At 41.8% G+C, this 23,851-nt stretch overlaps 1 protein-coding gene across 2 annotated transcripts in view; it reads left to right on the top strand.

The window, feature by feature from the left end:
* The first annotated feature begins 2,385 nt into the window (after window positions 1-2,385).
* HPGDS (hematopoietic prostaglandin D synthase) overlaps window positions 2,386-23,851 on the top strand; it is a 33,848-nt gene continuing 12,382 nt past the window's right edge. Inside the window, exons 1-2 of one of the 2 annotated variants that reach the window (XM_009674489.2) lie at window positions 2,386-2,840; window positions 18,889-19,030. In XM_009674489.2, coding sequence (XP_009672784.2) covers window positions 18,898-19,030 — 133 coding nt within the window. In that variant the 5' untranslated portion in view covers window positions 2,386-2,840; window positions 18,889-18,897. Of the gene's footprint in view, window positions 2,841-4,148; window positions 4,281-18,888; window positions 19,031-23,851 lie in introns of those variants that run through there. The other variant, XM_009674488.2, reaches the window with a different exon arrangement.

Genomic DNA, 23,851 nt, shown 5'->3' with positions numbered 1-23,851 from the left:
ATAAAGAAAATAAATAGTGTGCCAGCTAACTCGGGACCAACTGTTAGAGAAAGGAAATTTTGAAGCAAATGCACTAGGAAAGAGTTAGGCATTTGGAATTAATGAGTAGTTACGGCTCTATTTAAATTCTGGATTGCAAAAACAGCTTCTGAGACAGAAGCCCACTATAGTTAGCACAAGTCCTTCAGTTTTCTTCTCTGGGCTTTGGATCCTTCATATACAAACACCTGCACCCGTGAACATTTCTACTCCTCATGAATAAAACCAAGGGACTATTTCCCAACACAGGCAACTGTGTCTAATGGTTTGCTTTTTATTGCTCTTGCTCCCCACGTAGCAGTTTGAGGAAGAATCTTTCAGTTGTTGCTTTTTACTGTTCTTAGCAAAAAGGCACCCTGCTGCCAGGAGCACACAAATAAAGTTATCACGTAAAACCCAAAATGAGCAGCCTTCCTTTAGTCGACTACTTCTCTAAGCTGCCGAGTTCTGAAAGCCTATCTCCGACTTGATTGATCATTAAATGCTGCCTTTTACTAAAGCTATAGTAAAGCTGGAATCATGTTTGACTAAGAAGGTATAATTTCTTTCAAAGGTGTTCATGACCCTTTGATATCCTTTTTACAAAAAAAAAAAAAATCCTAAGTAAAGCAATGCATATGCATGGAGAAAGCAAGCTGAAAATTTTTGAACATGCTTCTATTAACACAATGATGCTTTTAAAGTTCAATCACCTTTTTCTGACTGTTATTTTTCAAATTAGAAAAAAAAAACCCTACAAACATTCACTCAAAAGGAAAACTGTAAACATTTCAACTTTTTCAAAACTAAGCAACTGATATTTCAAGACATTTTCTTCTTTGAGCAAAACTCTTTGTAAATTTAGGTTGCAGTTGCCAAACATCAGGTCTATTTAAAAGTGAATTGCTCTGGCTGAATTTACTGTTCGCTAAAAGAATGCGAAGTGCTGAACCCTACTGCACATAAAAGGCTGAGTGGTCTTAGGACATTGCGGCATTGACAGGTTTCTAAATACAGGCCTAATATGCCTCATGATGGGGCTTACAAGCTATGTAAGGTGGTATTATTCATTTCCTAAAATCATTTTCTACAGACTCGCTTAAGAAAATTAAAAGAATATTTAGTAATAACAGCAAAACACCATAATTGGAGAAAAAAGGAAGGGGGGGGGGGCACGGAAATTGCTAAGAACACGAGCGCTATTTCCAAATTTTTAGCGAAACTTTTGGCTTGAATGGTGTTATTCTCCTGGACAGGCAAGTGGAAATGTAGAGGCATTAACTGGAAGTTACCACTCTCAGTAAGATGGTCATGTCTTGCCCATTGTAGTCTGCTCACTGTAAATGCCTGGCTGGGAATTTCCTCCAGGGAGAGGAGAGCCTGCAGCATGGTCACGGATTTACTCCCGTTTCAGCTCGGGGGGGGGAGGGGGGCGGAAGCTGGACCCTCACTGTTCCCAAAATGAGCCATCAGAAACCACTTCCGCTGCAGATGTTTCTGCCGACACGTTGATTCACCTCAACTGGGCCACTGACAGCATCAAGCAAGCTGTCTCATGGTAGAGACTTGCACCACTGGCAAAACCATGAAATGCTGTGTCTTACTTCAGTGTTATGCTTAACTATCAACATTGGGACAAAGTAGAGCAGTGACAGAGAGGAGAGGTGGGGAGGGACTGGCAGTGACTCAAAAGGCAGAAGAATGACCAGCAATACTGATGGACTCGCAGAGAAACAGATCTGTGCCACGATTTTCTGACCCAACAATAGCCCACGAATGCTCCAAAAGGGACATCTGTTGAACTAAACCTTGGACTTAGTTTCAATCCATGTGGCTTCCTCTGGATTTATCTAGGGCTTTCAAATAGAGTGGAGAGCCTCAGCACCGACCAAGAAAAAGTGTCAGCTTCAGCCAGTTGCAACTTCACTGCCAGAAACCCAGATGCTGCTCTAAGACCACGGGGCAAAGTGTTGAAAAGCCGAGCAGCAGCAGCATGTGACAACAGACTCTCCTACGAAAACGCCTCTGCTACAGTCTGATCTGAAGGTGTCTGATCCAAACGGACGTCTCTCCTCCCAGATTTGATACGTAATTCTTTTCCTAGACCACAGTCTCAATTAGCAATGTCCTCACAGCTTCTAAAGCTTTTTGGGGTTGGACACAAGCAAAAGGTACTTTAGATGAAGCGTCTCTTGCAACAAGTTGTGATAAACAGTCGCAGCTTGACTGCATAGGAGTGGGCAGTCCAGCAACTTTTTCATGCGATCAATAGCCGTTGCAGGCTGGATGGGTAAAATAAATAGAGGGCTTACTCTGTAAGAAATCATTATCAGAGGAAGCCAAGGTTAAATCGGTTCAGTGCATTATTAACTTCGTTATTCTCAACTTATGGACACAAATCACTTCTGGCTTTAGGAAGCCCAGGAATTCATTTGATCATTTGGATGAGACTTGGGCAGAATCTGGCAGAAAGCAAGAATTATTTTTGCTTCTAGAGAATAAGCCTACCACCTGATCCTGTAAAGAGCTTTACTCGGCTGAGGAGCAGGTACTCCTGAAAAACACCCTTTGTACATTTAGCTTTTTAATACGTTTGGCTTTTATAATCACACTGCGCTAGGCTGTCAGGCTTTCAGAGCAGCACCGAAGGGAGAGAATTACGCATGCCCACAGGATGCAGCCCTGAGCACGACTTCCCCTGAACGTGGACCAGCTACCGATTTGCAAACGTGAAGTTAAAGACTTGGTCCTACCACAGCTTTGCCATAGACTTTTAAGAGGCCCTGATTTCCTCCTGCATCGGCATTGAAGATTTCCCACAGGTAAAGTGAAAACGAGCTTTTTGCTACCTTATAAATCACGAGAGGAAAGATTCTGGTGCAAGGAAGCGCTTGTGCTTTATACCAGCTAAACGATGACAACTCTCACGGTGAGGTACGGGTTTAACTCATTAACTAACTTGCATTAAAAGTAAAAGCTAACTCCCCAATTCTTACTAATGCTTTACTGAGCAGCGTCATTGGCAATCCAGCCAAGATAGGAACAAACTGTTGCCAACTGAAAACAATTCCTGGAGAATACTCCGTTTTTTTTTTTTTTAAGTGATAACACCCCCCCCCCCGTTTTATACTGGAGAAAAGCAATGTTAATGCATAAATCTAGACGACAAAGTCAAGGGCTCCAAAAGCAAGGAAGTATCACCACTGAGGCGCCCCTGGGCACTTTGGCTCTTAAGTCAGGTTATACCAGTACTGATCAGACGATGCTGGCTTTTTTGTAAACTTTCTCTTGGCTGTTAAGGGTGTTGGTAGTCGAAGACTCAGCTGCTGACACCAGGGAAACGCATTTACTGCATGGAAATGAGTTGTTTTGAGGCAAATGATTAATGCTGCAAGCTACAGGAATCTGACCGCTCCTCCACGCGGGGGAGAGCGCTCGGGTCAGGCCTGCTCTCCGCACCTGCAAAGAGCACTGGCAAACATCTATTACAAAAAGTGAATGAGGCTTCAAAACGAAGTCGTGCGGTATGGCACACATGCATTCGGTCACGTACGAACAGGAAATCAAAGCACAACAATACCGAACGGACTTTGTTAAGGTCAAGGCACCAATAAGTTGCAACACCAGCAACCCCCCTTCCTCCACAAATCCATACTTTGTGCTTTACGACAAAGGTATAGATACGATACTTTATTTGTTTGCCTTTTTTTTTCCCCCGGCTCCCTTGCTTTAATGAGATCGCAGCTATTTAACGCATTGTTCCATAATTAGATCAGATACTGGAGGGCTTCATGTCATTTACAGATAATTGAAGACAGCAGTTTCTTGGCCTGCTCCTGCACACAAGTTGCCGGGGCGGGGGGGGAAGAAGGGGGGGGGGAACGGGACCAAAAAACAAACAAACAAAAACACACCCGACATCTGGCTCAGCTCCCTGGTGCCTGATCATTGAAGTGTCTACTACTTTTTTTTTGTTTTTTTTTTTGGTTAAATACAGCACTTTAAATATTTCTTGTCCTTGAGTGCAAGCTGAAAAATTCCCAGTGCCAAGTCTGGTATCGCGGTCCGAGAAAAGACACAAAGCTTGCACGTTATCTGAGGAAACGACACGTTTGCTGTGTGTGTACTCCTGAGAGTGAGTCACGATGGGGAGTGGTTTGCATATTAATAAACAGTACAGATATAAATGTAAGCCTTTCGCACTGAGCCCAGCACTGGGGCTCCTGTGCGCCGAGGAAGGGAGCGCGTTTCGCTGCACCAGAGTGAGTTCCTTTTAAGCTTTGCTGCCTACAAAGCGTCCAGCTTCTTCTCTCTTTCCCCTTTCCTGCTCTTCCCACCTTGTTCCGCCCTCCTCGGGGATACCGTTATGCTAGCTGCGCGGGGTTTGTTTGCGTCAAATGATGCGACGCTTAACGGCGAGGACCGCGCGCGTTTCGGTTCCTACGGTGCGTGTTAAGCTGACCGGGCGCAGAAGTCCCCGACTCGCGCTGCTGGCAGAGCGAGCTCCGTAGGCGCGCTGCCCGCCTAACTCGAGGTGTACCCATCGGTACACCTCCTCTGCCACTCACAGGCATCTCTGAAGTCCCCGCCGCGCGTAAGGCCCCCGCACTGCCGCAAGGAGACCTCAGAAACCACAGACTACTTTTCCAGGGGCAAAAAGGCAGACTGCTAGCCTGTCGATGCCGCAAGCCCCCGCTTCTCAACCAGTCTCCGATGCTCTCGGTATTGACCCACTCCGATAATCAGGATACCCGACAGAGAAACACGGTGCAAGGAAAAGACAACCCAAGCGGGCGTAGCAACGATGCGGGAAAGCTGCTGGCGTTCCCCAACGCACGCTTCTCAGTGAGTGAAAAACCACCTTGAAGCAGTACTCTGTTAGAAAAGCTGACTCGCATACAGTCACTTAACGCAACCAAACCAAATCTAGGTTAATGCCAGGACTTAGATGAATATTAAGCAGCGCTAACCAATTCCTGCGCATCACTTTTACATCCTACTCTAGCCCTTTTCTGAATTCTTGTTAATCTGCTGCTGACCAGAAGACAATACCCTCATCCTAATTCTCACCATTATTTTACAGAAGAAATCTTGCGGCATCTGCTTTCATTTGCTGCTTTTTCTCCCCTTTTTCAAAGGGGACAATACTTTTTTTGCTGAGGTGTTCTGGTTTTTATTTCAAAATGATCCTCTAAATCTGTTCAGTATTTTTTTCCCCCTCTTTAATTCTAACTGCCTGCATTTGCCTGTGTGCATAATCTTCTTGCACACATTTTCTCCCGTAAAAGTCATCCTTCTTTCTTTACTGCTCATTTCAAACTATTCAAACAAAGCTTAGCTGTGAAGTATTTTTCCCGGACTTGTATGCGTCTAACAACTGTGTGGGACCACTGGTACTCTTACACTCAAAAGTTGCTGCAGCTTTTGCCAAACAAGAAGATTTAGACATAGAGGTCTTTCAGAAATTTACTTCTGGTTACTCTTTTGTTTTCCTTAACCCAAAACAGAATCCACCTCCCCTAAGGATACAGGCACACCGGGAATAAGCCCCCACCACAGACGCGCGTGCACACAGACACACACTCATATCAATTTTGACAGAAATGGGACTGAAGCGCTTCAAATTCTAAACAGCAAATGCACACAAAATGGTTCTTTGAATTAGTTTAATTCTTATTACCAAAAACAAAGCCACTCATCCCGGTGATTCAGTGATTACTGCATTTACAGTATATGCTATAAAATGCAGCTCTGTCTCAATTGCATAGCAGCAGAGCTATGCATATTCAAAAACTTACATATGCTATCATGTAATTTCGAGAAAAATCTGTCTTCCAGACCTCACTCAGGGTGACGATTTAATCTATTGACAGCTGTGGAAGAGGGGATTCCCATTTTTGTCATGTCAACGCACATGCAGTTAAAGCAAGCAGCCACTGTTCCTGCCTTCCCCAAAACATACTTGCTTTGTGGCAATTACCTATGTTCGGTTTGGGGCACCTGCAAACAGGTGGTAGCCAGCTCTCTGCTGCAGAGCCACCAACAAACCTACCAGCTCTGCTGCTATATGGGTTTGACCTTTAGACTTCTAGACCTATGTTCCAGGGTCTTCAGTACTGCCACAGATAGGATCACGGCAGGAACAGTCTCACGGTATATTGTGGCAGAACGTGCCATTCCTATATGCAGTCGTCGTCTTACTTTTCTTCACAATTTTACCAGTCCATCCTTTGTTAATGTTAGGACAATGGACTTAAGACCTATTGCTACTCTTCAGGTCTTCTGCCTAAAAGCCTAGCTTGGACAGAGGGTAAGCCTTACAGCTTGTATGATCTACTCAGAAAATAGTTCACCAGGTCTTTATTATATGAAGAGTTTTCTTGGTTTTGCCATGTGCAACCTTCTACTAAGCAGTTAGAAAGCAGAAATAGTTGAAGACGGTGCACACTTTCAAAATACCTTTTACCAAAATCTCAGTGGTGAGTAATACCACTATAAAAGCCGCTGACATACTGTTGGAGTTGAGTTAGCAAACGGCATGACATTCCACTAAAAGCTACGTTTATTCACACCAGCTGAAAATTTATCATATATACTGCATAGAATATTTCAGACGGCAATATTTTCACTCTTTTACCAGGTAGTCCAAGAGGAAAAAAAAAAAACAAACCAACCAACCAAACTTGCCAAATGCCAGATAACCCATCCAACTGTAAACCAACATTATTTTAAAAAACCTCACTTATCTGGAGTCAGTCTGCTAAGACTCCCATAAAAAAACCTACTACAATGGACTGAGAAAATTAAATACTCCATTTTGCCCCTTTTCAGAGGGGACTAAATACATGCCCTTGAAGAAATGACTCTGTAAAGCACAAGCATGAAAGGGAATAGGAGAAAAGCAGTCAGCTAAATCAGACTGTGAGACTCAGCTCTGGATTTGGGTAACAGAAATGGCAAAGGGATCTTTTGATACCCGCTACATATTCTGTACCGGGAGGTACTCATGGTGGGGGGCACGTGGGAGTTACAGCCTTCCAGCCTGCCTCAGCTCCCTCCTGCCCACCAACAAGTAACACTGCCATCCTGCAAATCCAGTCTCATACTGGGCTGAGTTTGAGCAGAAGGAGAAAAGATAAAGGTATACAGAAATTATGACTCGAATGACCTCGCAGTCTCTCTTTAGTTGATATTTGCCAACAGGAAAAAGCTTTTAAATACCTGACACCAAAGTCTGTAACAGCACACTTCAGGTAAATGAGTATTTTGTGTTTGGGTACTTTGGGGCAGACTGGAGAACGCATAATATCGGGCACAGCGAAAGAGCAAGACTGTGCTTGTTATTTCCACGAACAAGGGCTAAATTGACTGCAAGCCTTCGCTCAATAAGTACTTAGCTGCAGAGACAAACAGGTTCGGGTTTCATACACTGAGGACTTGCATCCCACGGCTGTTGTGAATCTAAGGCAATGGACCTTGGATATCGATGGCCAGGTCTACACACAGTCCCCTGGGTCTCCGGCCAGGTGTTGCTCAGTGCTGTAGGTCCTCTGCGGCAGACTGGCGGTGTCCAAACACCTATTCCTCCTTATACATAGACACACACACACACACACACACACACACACACACACAGAGCAGAAAAAGTGGCCAGGATATAAAATTTTTTTCCACATCCAAGGAGAGAAACTACATGACCAAGACAGTCTTATATAAATTATTGTATTGGATAAGCTTGAGAGTTCAGGAAACGGACGTGAAATAATTCTGGCCAAACTAGCAGCTGCCTTTGGACTAAACCACTTAAATGGAATTATGCTCTTTACTTTGTAGAGATACCGTGAGGGGGAGCTGATTTATCTGGAAATTACAGAGACAGGGGCAAGGCAGGAATTTTACAGGAATGACTGGTGTTGGCAAGAATTATGATTATTTCAACTTCTGTTCTACCACAAAATGCTCTAGGGAATTTTTAAAACATCTGATGGGAAAATAAAAAACTAAAATATTCTCTCCTGAAAAATTATCCTAGGCACTCCTTGGTCTGCATAGTTTGAGATCTCTCTTCCTGCAATTTTATTTGCTAATATTCCTCAGCCTCAAATGTGTAATTTTTTCATTCAAAGCTCATTTCAGCTTGGGATGACGCACAAAGTCCAAGAAGTTATTTACATGAAATCTGGGCCAAGCAACTACAAGTCTCAAGACTGGGCATCAGACAGAAAGCAAAACTGTCACAGGCGCTCAGGTCAAACTGAAAATCCTCGCATGTAAGGCAGAAAGAGATGCGTGTTTTGGAGGCAGCCCAAAAAACACTTTTCCAGGGCATTCGTTGCAACAGTGAATCAGTTACCACCCTGGTTATTGACTCGGTAGCGATCACATAAATGCATGACTCAGACTGCTGGCCATTCACGCAGAGCACTCAGATGTACAGAATCACTCTCATCCAACAGTTATTTTTATTCTAATAAAAACCTAGCATAGGAGCAAAACCTGCTTGGTGCCTCTTTCTCCCTTTGAGGACAGGATTCCAGCCTGGACACACATCTATGGCCTGCTGCCATTAGTGGAAAGTATTTGCAAGGACAGTGATGGATGTAGGACCAGATTTTTTGGGATGCGGCACCAAGAACGCAATTAGAAAGGGCGCAAGAGAAAAGGTCTCTCTAGGTCCCAAGTCAATGCTCTTTGCTGCCTTGTTTTTTTTTTGTAGTGATTGTGCTGTTCCATGTATGGAAAAGCCAATTTAGCCACACAAAAAAGCCTCCCATAAACACAAATGACATAGGCAAAGCTATATTTGCTATTTGCGTCTTAGTAAAACAGTTTTCCTGTTATCGTTTTGCTCCATCAGCAGTAGCAGGCACAAATTATCAGTAGGGTTGAAGTGCGTTCATCTCTATCACTGCTTGTATTAGCTGTTTCTGCTGTCTGTCAAATTTTCATTAAACGATGCCAGACGCAACTCATCGGTTTAGAGGTAAGTAATATTATATGCAAAAATGCAAGCTCAATGTAGCAGCTTCTCCACAACAAGCTTAGCACATATTTTCTTTCCAGCTAGAATACAACAGATGTACAATTTGGTTTCAATCTGCTCTAGAGCCTGTGAGGTGTTTCAGGCCATATTATATATAAGCCACACCTGCCTGTGGATAAAGAGCATGGTAAACCTGGCCTTTCCCACATCACAGTGCAACTAAGATGGGGAATCTCTCTCAGCTGTGGGGAAAATAGTGACAAATTGATCACACAGATGAGTCAACAAGTCACCTTTTCTGTTCAGATTTACTTTTGTTCCTGTTCATTGATAAACACTGGGAGGAGTTTCAGGGGGAACACACAAGATTTGCTGAGGTGTCATGCTTTTCATTCTTTTACGGAGAAGTAAAAGCAGGAAACAACTTCATTCTTGGCCGTTTGTGGATGATGTGTAGTTTCCCGTAGCTTTCTGCAGTAGGGATACATAACCTGACCCTGGCTAACGGCACTCCTAATGTTTCCCAAGTCCTTACAGGCTGCAGTCTCTGGCCGTCATCGGTCTTTTTGTGCGGATTTCCATGATTGAGCCCATTCCCAAACTGGACTCTATGCTGCAGCCTTCTGTTTATTTGCTCAGCTGGTCTGATTTACAGTTAGCCCCTGCAATTTTACCTCCTCTGCATAATGCAGTGGTCATCGATAATCAGACTGCTTTTTGAAGTACTTATTTAGAATAAAAGCATTACAAAAACCCATTAACCTAGTCCATGAATGTACTTTTGCTTTCTCCCGTGTGATCTAGGAAGGCACAACTGTCTTCTCCTTCAGGGAGGTGGAGATGCAATACCTCACCAATTATGTCAGCAGAAGAAAGCCTGCAGCCTGGAGCTGCCAGTCACTGCCTCTTCTGCCAAAGATTACTGCCTCCTTGTATCTGCTGACACACAATTGCTCCCTCACCCATTTCAAACAAAGTGAATAGGGCTTTTTCTCTTACAAGACCCCCTCTAATCTCCCCCCATATCCCTGAAGGATTTTTCTAGAGTTTTAACCTACCACATCAGCAAAAAAACCCTGAAACTTCCTTGGACAGATAACTGCTTTAAGTTCTCCTGCAGCCTCCTTTTTAAACCAACAGAGCAGGCTTTCATAACGCCTCACTTACATAGTCCAGCTTTACTCATCCCATCACTTAGCAAACTCATGTTGTTATGCCTCAGTAATTACAGAGTAATGCTTTAATAGCTCTTCTCATGTTAGGTGGTTTATTTCCACAGCAGGATGCAAACAGCCAACATACTGGACAAAGACATGCAAAATCCCACAAAAAAAATATGTATTGGCTTGTAGCTGTGTGTATATCTAATCTTGAAAAAAAACCAAGCTAAGCGAGTATCAAGCTGTAACTATTTCAGCTATTTGGATTTGTTATTTCATAACTCAGTCCTACAATGAGTTACACATTTACTTCAGCTGGTCTTAGAAGACAGGGTGCAGAGTTTTTCCTCTTTTCTCTACAAGGTCCAGATTGCTATCTGGCACAGGAAAAAGAAGGGATCAAATGCAAATGCTTATTTTCCATAAATGGATGGAAGGGGAAAAAAAGGACTATTGCTTTCTAGAGAGCTAGTTTGTTTGTGTCAAACTGGGAGCTGACAGCAATTATATGGAATTACTCAAAACTCTTTATTTTACTGTGTCCAAATGAAGGTTACTTTGTGTCTTCCATTAATCCTCTCATAGTCTCCAACCCTCCCCTCCACCTTAAACAAAGGCAGAAATTTTCTTAGCTAGAGAAAAATTAATAAGAATACTTTTTGGCAGAAAAATATAAAGGTACTATTGTTTCAGCTTTCAAAGACTGAAAGTATTTTTTGAAGAATCTAAGATTTGTTGACTCCATGCTAGAAGTAGTTCATGCTTAAAAGAAAAAAAGGCCTTCTATGCTCAGAGGAAAATAAGCACTTTAGCTGTTAGCTGTGCGATAAGAGGATCATTCTAGATTCTTCAACCCAGGCTTTGAAGTTGGATTTCTGCAATCTCTATTAACTTCAGCCAGCATCCTATGTCTTTTACTAACACTATTATTTACTATGTCTGCACGCTATACTCAGAATCGTGGTGCGTTCTGCAACACTACAGAAATAAGTAGGTTTATGAGGCTGTACAGGTCTCTCTTACCTGGGTACTGCATATTTCTTGGGAGTGTATTTCTTAATTGGTGCCTGCTCCACTCAGCTCCTGTAAAACTGGCGGACGCTGCCTGGTGGCTGCAAAAAAATCGCAACGCTGACCACCACCTCTCCACAGCTTCCTTGCTGCTCTTTCTGTGATGTCTCAAAGGCAGGTGCTGAACAGTTAATTAGCGCCTCTGTCTCTGGCTTCTGAAAGGCAAATCCCAAAGTTATCTCAACATTAAGCTTTATATTTCAAGAATGTCACATAAGATACCTACTCTTTAACCCTCATATATTTAGTCACGCATGACTTTTCAGCGTTGTTCAAACAGGAGAATGTAACCAAAGCATATCTCCCCAAATCGTTGTCTGTTGCATCATATCAGCTAAATGAAAAGGAAGAAATATTGGTGTGAACATTTTCTATCTTCCTTCCCCTAAAAGCACTTTTTTTTTTTTAAACTTACTTTCTACAGTAACTATTTACATCTTCTCTCTCTAGCTCCTTTCTCTGAAGAATTTAGAAGTTTCTTCTTTCACAACAAAAATCAAGGAAAGAAAACTCACCTGGAAAGGGAAATAGTTAAAAAGTTCAAGAGGAGAAAGCTGCTTTAATAGTCCCCTCATCAGTTAAAAAGATGAGGAATCTCTATATCTGAAAAGGAGAGCCAGTAAGAAACACAAACCTGAACTTAATACTCCTAATGTGTCTCAGGTGAAATACAGCAATTAAGTCTCTTCCCTAGTTAAAATCTTTCTTCATAAAGAAGCACAACTCTCCCCACCTCCTAAGTATCAAAACCAAAAATCCATGCTTCATACTTGGTCAGTCTACTTTTGATACAAAAGTCTAAGGAAAAAGTCTCCTTTAATGTCTAAAGACTCTCTTGACTGCATATATAATAAAACAAAACAAAACAGACCCAGACCCAGCCAACTTCTCTCCTTTCTCTTTCTAAAATGAATTTTCTGGTTAAGATTAGCACTGTTGGGCCTAGGGACTGAGACTAAGAAAGGGAATTAATAGTTTTCTCTCTGAAAACCCACAGTCATCATCAACAGAAAATACTTTAGCTGACGTAGGTTATAAGAACCTCAAGCTACACGAGGTGGCATGGTACGTTCGCAATATATAGGTGAGTGAATGTCTGAATTGACTGAAATTACACCCCCTTGTTAGAATACCCACACTGAGCAGCCGGATATGCATCTATTTCAAAGCCATTCATCTATTTTTTCCGGTCCAACTTCGCAGCATCACTCTGCCAACAAATAGCAACTGCTTTAGAACCAGTATGAAAACCAGAAAGAAATAAAGTCTACCAAGCTTTTATATTTTAACTTTGGATAGACTGTTGCACCACCTCTGTTTCAGACTTGAAAGAGCAAGACGCTTGGCAGAAATGCAGCTGCACGCTGAAGAGAGCGGAAGCTGATTTGATGTTATACTTTCAGCTTCTAAAAACATGCCAGTGGAATGCATAATATCAGCTGCAGCAAGTCAAACATTTGGATCTGATATAATAGCTTAATCTTATCATAAAATAAACAGAGGTATCTGAACTGAATCATCACTCACTAGTCCTTGGAGGGACTTTTTCACCTTCCTCATCACAGATAGCGCCACGTTACTTTCTCACACCCTTCGGCAGATACTGTTTTTTCCTCCGGGAGATTCAGAGATCTTACAGTCTCTCCAGATGGTAGACAAGAGCCACTGATTTTGCAGAAGCGATCATAAGTTGTATCGCACATGGAAATGAAACAGAGCTCCCTCTATGTAAAACTACTGAAAAAACCTCCAGCCAGAGTCTTCAGTCAGCTTATGTAGTTCCTTCCTCAGGTACATCAGAGCCCTCCGTCACATATGCACGTAGCAGATACAAATCTCTGAAAAGGAGTTTCTTCTCTGGGGTTTAATGCCAAGACAGTAAACGCTTACCAGTTCAGCTAAAAACGTAATGTCACATTTGATTTTGAACACAGGGAGGAACCCTATGACGCAGGCGGGCACCATTTAAATTCGTGGTCCGAGAGGACAGTCACCATGTTCAGGACCCCAAACCAGCTGCTACCTTTCGCTGACAGTGTCAGACTGGTGACTCACTTCAAGCAAAAGCCCTGAAATGTCTTATTTTCATACAACAGCAATTAAATCTGTGTTTTCCTTCCAGTGCAACAGTCATGATTCAGAGCTATTTCTGCTTCAGATTCTCCACAGAGTCATCTGTGTGCCTCGTGCAGCCCAGGGTGCCCGTATCCTCGGGACGGGGTGGGGGGAATTGCACAAGCCCTGGCAGGGAGCAACAAGGCCTGTCCCGAATGCTGACTCTACCCCTCTTGGCAGACAGGCTCAGGCAAACTAGACAACAGAGCGAGAAAACAGAGGGTGGCACCCGACTTTCCTGAAAGGGGGATCGCCTAAGGATCACTTACTTTTGGCCAGGGCCTGAATCAAAGTGAGGGCAATGACATCAGAGGTCAAGACACGTGGCTTCCACTTGTTGGCAGGCCCACAGCCACCGAGCCAGGTGTCAGCCGGGGTGCTCTCCACAAGTGACTCGTAAAGTATTTCAGGACCCCCACGGTAAAGCAAATATGTATGTAACATAATACCTCACCTCTTCCAGGCACAGCTCCGCTTACAGATTTTCAGCACTACAAAGATTAACTTTAACTCGACACTACTGGTGTTGCTTGAGCAAGAAGTTGGGCTTTTTTAATCCTGTAACAATGAAGGAATTAGACCCCATATATTGGGGGGGGGGGGGGGGAAGCATTAAATTTCTCACAGTGCAAAGTACAGTTAGAGGGGACTTTGCACCACAAGGCCCCTACGTCAGACTTTGGATAAACATGAACAAATACTGAACTCCGCTCTGTCCTCTCTTCCCCAGGCCAGGAAAAAGCTCCCTGCTGGCTGTCACCTCAAACATTATTTCATTTTCTTAGATAAGGTTATTAACATGCTGTCCTTGGTTTTGAGAGTTTTTTTTTCCCCTCAAATTTTCATACCATATTCAGCTATGCATCTTCGTCCAGGTTTCTGTATCTGTTATTAGCCTGAGGAATGTTTTCTTGTACTACTCTTCAGGCTAAATTTTCCAAAACAGATGAAACTCTGACCCCCTACAAAGTCCACCAGAGTTTTGAAGTTCCCTTCAGCAAGGACAGTTTTTGGCTGGCTGTGCAGGACTGCATAGCAGCTGGCAGAGGCAACCTGCTCTGGATTGCACTGGAGACACAGACACACACTGAAACCCACAGGCAGACCTACATGGCTCTCTGCAGGAGCCCATCTGGCAGAGGCAAAAAACCAAGGCTCTATACTTGTAGATTCACTCTTCAGAGCAGAGCAGTGACCCCTACACTGTCACCCAAGACAGGCAAAACTATTGCGTACCTTGAAGGCATCGGAACTGTTTGCTTCTGTCTCCTCCACGTACATTCAGAAAATTTCAAGTCTACCAGTATTTTTCTTCTTTTCTGTATCAGCATTGTCTGCAATCGAGCCATTTTAGTTATCAGAGAATGACGGCGATTCTTTCCTAGGCTTTGGTTTTTAACATTCATCTTGCTTAGATGATTAGCATCTTGCAAAATGATAGCTCAGTCCTTCTTGATCTGTAAGGAAAGCATCCCAAATGCATCAGGTAAGCCAGTTTCCCACAAAGATATAAACTGACTTAAATTATTTGAAACTTGCCCCCAGATGCCTGAGAAGCTTCTGACTTCAACCTGAATTTTGACTCATGAATAGTGTGGAAGATTGTGTGCCACCTTTTATATAGGTTTTACCTTCCCGCAGATTTCCTTCCAAAATGTTTGACTTTGTCACCGAATGGACCTCCAAAGTTGAATTGCATCATGAGATCCACTTACCTACTGTTTAAAGATATATTAAAGACAGTTTAACTAGTTGAAAGGTATTGCAGAAGGAAGCTAGACATAGGGAAATCAGCTTCCTACAGGGTCATAACTTTAAAATAAAGTCAAATTAGACTAGTTCAGTTGGCTGTTTTGAAAGTTACGTGCAACAAAGTCAGCGGACTGAGGTTTCAGCAGACGCCGGTTGGGAGCGTAGTGCTCTGACTGTGCCCCACAGCCCTGGTCCCTGCGCTGCACCCAAGCTCCCTCCCTCCCTCCCTCTGCGCCCCACGTTTCCTCCCCCAGGAAGCAGGAGGGAGAGGGCGAGCGCCCAGCTCCTGTTCCGACCTGCTGCTGGGGTGTGACCCAGACACCACAACTCCAGGGCACTTGGCAGTTTTCAGTTAGCGCTACGCTCACGGCTTCAGAAGTGGAAACATCATTGCTCTGGAGCCAGATTTACTGGCAGGAGGCAATGCTTTACCCAGCCTCCCCTCCTGCACTTACACACAATTTGCCTTAACGACAAACTCACCTGGATAGAATTAATAGCGCTAAGCAGGTGGCTAAGTGTCTGCAAGTCTGGGCACTCAGATCCCTTCCACTGTTCTTCCGGTGCTTTTAAATCATGACTAACCCCCCTCTCCCCCCCCAAAAAAAAAATTAAAAATATTTTTTTCTTTTTAAGATTCCCCTCCTCTCTGCAGATAAAAACAAAAGCACAAACTGAAAGTCTTAAAATAAATCTTCCCTCCCATCATCCCCCAAAAGAATATTTTTTCAATCATTTAAATACTTTTTGTTTTTGGCTTTCTGTTTTTCATTTGTTCCTCATGTCTTGTTCCTTTACAAAACACACTGGGGGAATAGAGCAGAAGAGGATAAGGGGAATCCCTCCCGTTGCTCCCTTTCTCAAGGCTTGGCAAAAATCTATTCTGAACACAACCTTTTCTTTCATTTAGAAACCTATGTGCAATTGTTTAGGAAGGACTACTCCTGACATTTCACAAAACATACAAATAAAAAATAAAATCTACAAACATTTACAAAACATGCTTACAATAAAGCTATAGAGGCCTTTAAAATGTCAAGCATTTTTGGTAAACTCCTTGTAGAGTTTTTCTTTTTGTTCAGAGATGGAAAAAAATTCATAAGCTTAAATGCACACCAGCACTGCAAATATTTGATTACTCCTTCCAGTGTATTTATTAGAAATTTGTTTAGCCTTGCTTTAAACATTTCAAACAATGGTTTCCACTATTTCCTTGATGGACCAAAATATTCCACAGCCTACTACAACAGTCAAAGACTTCCTGATATTCAGCCAAAATTCCCTGTTCTTTACATCATCTCACAACTCCTGATTATACATGTCTTTGTATATAAAAAAACCAAAAACTCACAGTGAGAGTTATACTCTTTTAAAATACTTGCCACCAGAAATGCTACACTTCACTCATCTCCAACCCATTCTACATGTAACTGCCTACCCATTGCTTCATGGCTGTATATTAAATCTTCTATTCTTGTTCTTTTTAAACACATTCCAGTTGTCAGTAACTTTCTGCTGATGAATTGCTAAGTAGCATAGAGGCAGCTGAGACACTTGAGCAACATGTGAGTAGTGTCTTAAGCCCAGGGCACTGGAATTTCTAATGCTATTTATGAAAAAGCCTTATGGAAATCCCTAAAAAACAGGAGCAGATAGCTGCTTGATTTCTGAACATGAAAGGTCATATCATCTGCAAATGCGGATTGAATCATTAGTACTCCCCTGCCTTTAAAAAGAACGTCCATGTACGAATTGGGTTTTCTCCTTCATTTCTCTCCCATATCACTATAAAGTTATGTCTAATTTGGACCTCAGGTAACCCATGCTCTTTTTCAAAACACTGTTCCTCACACTCAGATGAGAGCACAGAATCAGCAGAAGGGAAAAATGGAAAAGAAAAGCTTCAATTTCTTCTTCTTACATTAACTTTGAAACATAGATTCAAACTGGTAACGTGTCAGAGCATTTAGGTTTCATTTTCTTTTATAGATGACCCTCAGTGATAAATTTGAAAACACAGTAGCAAAATTTTGCCACTTACCTAAAACATGCTTGAAAAATTTGGAATTGAGAAGAGGCAGTTGTCCTTAAAGAAAAGGAATGAGAATCCTTCTAATCTGCAAGCTGTGTCCACCAAACAGAAGATAACTGTATTTCCTGGTAAATAAAATACATAGAAAAATAATCACATGCTTTCTAGTGTAACTCATTTTGTCTTTAGCTTCCCTCTTTCACGAGACGCAAAAGAACATGCTCCCTTGACTTCAAAAATAACTGTAGTAGTCTGCTTTCAAGCGCTTGGAGATACATCAGTAACAGTCAGTGTCTGTAATTGCTTCCATTCTGGGCCATCGATTTTGAAAAAATCTCCATTTAACAACGATCTCTTCTGACCCTGCTGTGTGCTCAAGGGGAGCAGGTGCCTTTCACAGTAAACTAAAGAACCTCCAGTGTGCTCATTTGCTGTGAAATTTTTGCCTTTTTTACCGTTAGGATGGAAGAGAGATATTTTCACTTTCGAGGAGAAAGTGGCAAACAGTTTGCTCATTTCCAGCTGAATTAAGTACAAGCTTTCCTGATTTCTGAGCAAAGAGCCTCTCCCTCTAAAGCAAAGGTGATGATACATCTGCCCTCAAGCATATATTTTCTAAGGCAAGATGACTAAATAGAAGGTTGCTCCTATTGCGAGGTTTTTTAGTAGCACTTAACTCGTTTCAGACAAAGTGTTCCCTTTCCTAGTGCAGAGTATCTACGATACAAGCTTTATTAATAACACTCTGGATCTGATGAACATAAAAGGATGCTAATTGACACACAAGGTCTACTTTAAGGCTAAAGTGTTCTTGATTAGAAAAGGTTTTATTTTAGAAGAGGGGGTGGCTACTTCTTTTAGTTTCTTCTCGCCTGTACGTTTAAATCTCACCTGAGCTCATACTCAGATCTCTCATATCAAAGCACTGTACGCGCCAAGTTGAAAAGCTCATTTTTGGTTTGAAGAGGCTTTATCTTTCAACCTTTCCTACTCCATCCTTGTTGCATAATCAAACATAAAGTGCATATTTGTTTTTGTTGCCTGAGAAACAAATTGGGCCTTCCTGAAACATGACTCCTAACTAGAACTGAAGAAACTCATGCAACGGCTTAACTTAAAAGCACCTCAAGTTTTGTTTTTGAGAAATCGTGAGAATTTGATCATTTTCCTGACGACAACAGGGTAGGCTAGCTTCCATAGGAAATTTTCTTTTAAAGTAGGTTAGGTCAGTTGCCTATGCAACTAGGGTAAGAGCTCGTGAGTCAAATTTCAACAGTTTGCCAGTTCTCCCAATTCAGCCTTCCTTAGATGAAGGTCTCCATAAGTGGTAGAGGCTGAATATGGTGGGTTTGAACAAAATAGCTGATGCCTTGAGCAGCAATAATAGGGTGTTTTTTGATGCACTCTTTGAAAAACACTTTACAGAAACATGTAAGTGGCCTGAATTTGAAGTCACACAAAAATAATTGAAAGCTAAAAAAGTTCATGATATCTCTAAAAAACAAGCCATCTTTCTAGGGTATCTAAGCAGCAACTGCAAATTTAACTGTAGCCATCCATGTCTGAATATTGTGGCTGACAAATGCAGAACAAAAAGTGACTCATGCAATGATTGCAAAGTACAATACACCATAATTGGTGTAATATGTCCTTAGCATTGTATACGCATACGTTTCACAAATAAGCACATGGTGCACTTCTGTACAAAAGGAGCTGGGTTACACATATTTTACATAACTCAGTGTCTTCCCTTTCAGGGATCCAGCATGCCACATTACAAGTTGACATACTTCAATCTGAGAGGAAGAGCAGAAATCAGCCGCTACCTGTTTGCCTATTCAGGCAAGAATTATGAAGACCACCGGATAGAACCGGCAGACTGGCCCAAAATCAAACCAAGTAAGTGGAATAGATTCTTGAATCCAAAGCTTTCCTAGAAACGCTGTCAAAAAGCAAAGCCAGTGAAGAGGTACCTATATGTTTTATGACCAAAAAAAAAAAAAAAAAAGCATTCAAATCTGGGCTTTAGTGAAGCCTATGGGAATGTTATTGCCCAGAATCAAGAGAGCCAAAATGTCATTTCTGAAACTCTAAGGAAAATCCAGACCTAAATCTTCAGGCAATGTAAACTACATGGTTCCTCACGTTTATCACTGTCATCCAGCTGGGCTTCTGCTCCTAATCAATTCAGCTCAGTTTGTCTGCCTAAAGCTGATCCTAATCTTCCAGGGTTCTTGGACGATGTGGTCTCAAAGACCACGCTGCAGCCATCAAACCAGTTCTAGAAATAAATACGGCACCACTCCTCTCCGAGAGGCAGTTTAAGCTAACCATGGTGCTCAAACCAAGAAAACATTAGCTAACAACTCCAAAAAAACAAATATAAACAAAACCCTGGAAACGAAGAAAAAATTATCAGTGAGGCATTAGTCACTTGGCAGACCTTTTCTTCATAACAGCTTAAGCCCACTGACAATGCAGTACAGCTTCTCTCTCCTGCTACCACTCTCAGGGAAGGAGGAGAGAAGCTAAAGAGAAGACGGAGAATTTAGGTGACGCGAGGAAAACTTTGCATAGGCCTTCTTCCTGTTTAACTATGCACATGTTTACACACACATTCACATCCTTAAACAAAGTCCACAGAATACCAACAATGTTTTATGTAAAATTCTGCATAACGATTAAGACAAATATAAAAGACAAAACATAAATAGTGATTTCAAGGCTACAGAGGCATTTATATCTTAGGACAAGATGTTTTAATAGCGGATCTATCAGCAAAGGTCAAGGTGTTGTGCATCTCATGGAATACTGATGACATCCCCAGAGCCCAAACCAGTACGAGTAACAACACAGGAAAATTCTTCCCATGCTATTTCTTCAGTGTTCGCATCACGAACCTCCCCCAGTGAAGCCTATGATATTTGTTCACTACAGCGCTAAACTTCTGCTTCTGGAAGGCTCACTGAATCCTAGTTCAAGTATAGCAAAGGCTATGATTACTGCCACAGTCTGCCTTGCAGAGAATGGGCCAGTTAAAGAGATTCATGATCTAAAACAAGAGTTAAGTTAAATCCTGTTTTACATGCACAACAATGTAATGCTGCTAAGGAAATTGCCTGGTGATCAACTAGCTGATGACTACCTCCTCCTCCTCCTCCTCCTCTCAAGCAGTAGTCACTCACTCAGGGTATTTCCAGACAAAGTAAACTTCCACAGGCAAAACTCTGAGTAAAAGGTAGCAACAGGTCCTTGAGGTAAACAGTCTTACAGCATCCAGCAAGATCAACAGCCACTGCCCTGACCTGCCTCAGGCTATCTTTCCAACAACTTTGTACATCAAGGCTGAACACCAGAAGTGGCTGCCTCCTAACTAGGGACTAAGTGGTGTAGCATCGCATACAGCATAGATGTGACATTCACCCTAAGGAGAACAAGCCAGTTGCAATCTCTATCTTGAGCTTCCAAGAACGTTCCACAACTCCTTCCATGGGGGAGCAGCCTGAAGAAGGAACAGAAAAAACACTGGTCCTCAGGAAAACAGGTTACCAGATCTGTGCCAAAAAAAGAGTTCAATTACTGCTCTGTCCAGCCGTAGGTAAGGAATAAAGACATCCCCTCCAGCCCACCCAGCACAGACAGGCATAATGCACCCTGCTGAGGGATCGTATACACTACTGTCATTTGCTTCCTGTTCTTTTTTAGGGAGCTCAAGAATATTTTCCCATTTTGTCCAGACAGGGTCTACTTCAATCCAAACAGAAATTGAAGTAGCAGATGCCAGTAATAATCTCATCCCAGTGACAACAAAAGGGTGCTAAGCGTTTAGCAATCATAAGGAGAACTAAGCTAAATTTGATGCAAAAAAAGGCAAATTCACACAGCTCTTTCAGCTCATGAGGAAGTTTTGAAGCTAAAGGCATTATCTAAATGCAACAGCAGCTAAATGCAAAGGCAATTTGGTACATGGCTTGCTTGCAACCCTCAACAATAATTAAAATTGGTACAACTGAACTAATTCTGTAATTATACATTGAAATGAGGTTAAGAAATAATACACACAGTCAATCTGCTATACGTTTTTCCATACAGTCAAGCATGTTTGTATTTACCCACTTGACTTTGAAAGATCTAAGAACAGTTCTGTCTGCAGAGGTCTACAAGTACAACAAACATGTGCCTCTAAAAATGTCAAGTGTGATGAATAAAAAAAAAAAACACTACTTAGTGGAGAGAAAATTTTGTTCTCATAAATACAGAAAAGGAGAGTTTCTTCACGATTTTTCACCTACAAAGGAAACGAGTCAAATTAAAGAACCAAGTTTGTCCGAGAGCATCAGGAGTCAGTTCCCTGCAGAGAACAGAAGTTTGCTTCATGAATTACTACAAAATTAAAGTAAGATTTCATAACAAATAACACTTTCCCACCCAAATCATACCATATAAAACAAATACGGTCATTATTCTGAAGAACATGCTTCATGATTTCTTAGTTCTCCTGTAAAACTGCAGGGAAACTAGAAAATGTCTCCAGTGACATTAATATGGAGAAAGGCCATTTAGAAAGCAGACTTGCAGCTGCTGCAAGTTTAATTTTTAAACTGGAGAGAAGTGTGATGTTGGGTTTTTGTTGTTTGTTTTGTCATTTTCAAGTGGCTAATTCCACTGGACCCTGCCCCCCCAAACAAGCTTTCTTCTTAACGGTTCTTTTGGCTACTTCAGGCTAATAAGTAACTCGTTGCTCCTAGAAATAGCGTCTCACCCTCCCAGTCTACATTCCTCCCTCCCTTTTTTAAAAGGGGAGAGAGGTTACATTATAAAGTTAGAAACACGTGTCATTTGGCTAACATAGTCTAAAATGGCAATTTCTGTGTTTCAACATTTTTCTTTCCTTCCTGTCACCAATGAGGTGGAAAATTTACCGCAGACTAACTGCTAACTTAAAAGAACAATTCTTGCCTGAATATAAATAAATATAAACAAGGTAGTATGTAAGTACTAGCTGTGACTAGCTTTAGCACAGAATTTTAAGAACTAATCAAGTATCAAGTAGAATATTTACACGATCCTTCAGTCTATACAAAGTCAATATTTGTTAGAAAAGTAAATAAACTTATTCTTTATGTAACAGTTTCCTTTTGAACAAGCTTAGACTCAAACATACCATCATTTCATCTGTAATCAATTCAAGATCTACACACTATCACATACCGGGCTAACTCAAGATCTGCACTATCGCAGAGTAGTACAAAATACAAAAAGTATTATTGCATTGACATAAGACACAATATAGTACAGAGCACATGGCGGGGTGCACAAAATTACCACCTCCTTGAGATATTAGGCTAATGTGTAGTAACAAGTACTGTTCTGCGGCTCATTTAAGGAACTTGAAGCAATGGCAATTATGCAGACTTTACAGACATAGCGAAGGATACTTCTACTGCATTGACAGCCGTAAACTTCCCACAAACTGTTTAGGGGGTGGAACTGTGCTTGAAAGGTCCTCGGGGAACTTAAGAGACTTATTTATTTCACTGAAAATACTTCTGACATAACAGAGGAATCGTGAAAGATTTAGTACCTGGCAGCAGAAAGCAGATAAGAATTCCTCAAGGGAGCACTCATCCCGTTTCCTGAATGACTTGCTATGATACAGCTCTAGCTAAAATGATATATAAATCACTATATTTGGGTAAAAAGTAGGGCTTTACCAGTAACTTCCAAGGAAGATCTCAGTCGTAACAGCAGCAGCATTAATGCTGGATTCAAGTTCAGCATTAATGCTGGATTCAAGTTAGATCAGCGTGCCGTTCTGGCCACCCCTCTGCAAGGGACGTGGATTCCAGATGCCTCCAGCTCCAGCCCAGTCACTTCCCAGAAGAGCGAGTCGTTCCTCTAATAGCATTAAAAGAGCATGTTAAAAAAGAAAAAAAAAAAAAAAGAATCTTTCATATACTTCATTTGAAAGATACAAAGTATCTGATGTATTTGTTTCTCAATTCAATTTAAACATTAATAGAAAGGAAAAGAAGTTCCAGTTGGTTTCCAAGGCAAAGGAGAATTTTTTTATTCCGACAGAGATACTGTAGTAAGAAAAACAGATGTAAAACTTCCCCCCATCTCATCTTTGATCAATCCATCTGCCTTACTACAACAACCTAAGCTGCTTGTTAATTAAATGAGTTTTGAGGAAGATTCAAGTACTTAAATAAATACAGGTTGCTTAGCGTCGAGGCTATAAACTATTTCAACACAGGCAGGAGGAAACATAGGGAGATATTGGTCAACTCAGGAGCATTAGGCACAGGAAATATGGGAACCTGAACTCACACATCCCTGAACAAAGTTGCGTGAGGATAAATGCGGAGAAGAAAGAATAGAGATGAGAAGAATAACGAAGATGATGAATGGAAAGGGCAAAAAGAATTAAGGGAAAGAAGAAAGGAAAGCCTGTCTGCATGGGGGCTTTTCTGCTGGCCGGGAAGGGAAGAACAGTGGTGAGAAGCGTACCACAGCACTGAACACAGATTTCTCCAAGCCAGCCAGACATCATCTTCCATCCTTAGTATCCCGCAGAGGCTGTGAATACCACGGTTCTAGTCAAATGCCAACAAGAATTAAAATAGGAATACAAAGGAATTCATCTGACTCAAAAACTGGCCCCGATACTTCAGTGAGACCTTCCTAAAATGAGAAGAACAAACGCAGATCAATCTG

The sequence above is a fragment of the Struthio camelus genome, chromosome 4, assembly GCF_040807025.1.
Source record: "Struthio camelus isolate bStrCam1 chromosome 4, bStrCam1.hap1, whole genome shotgun sequence".
Classification (NCBI taxonomy): domain Eukaryota; kingdom Metazoa; phylum Chordata; class Aves; order Struthioniformes; family Struthionidae; genus Struthio; species Struthio camelus.
This window is presented reverse-complemented; position numbering and strand designations above follow the sequence as displayed.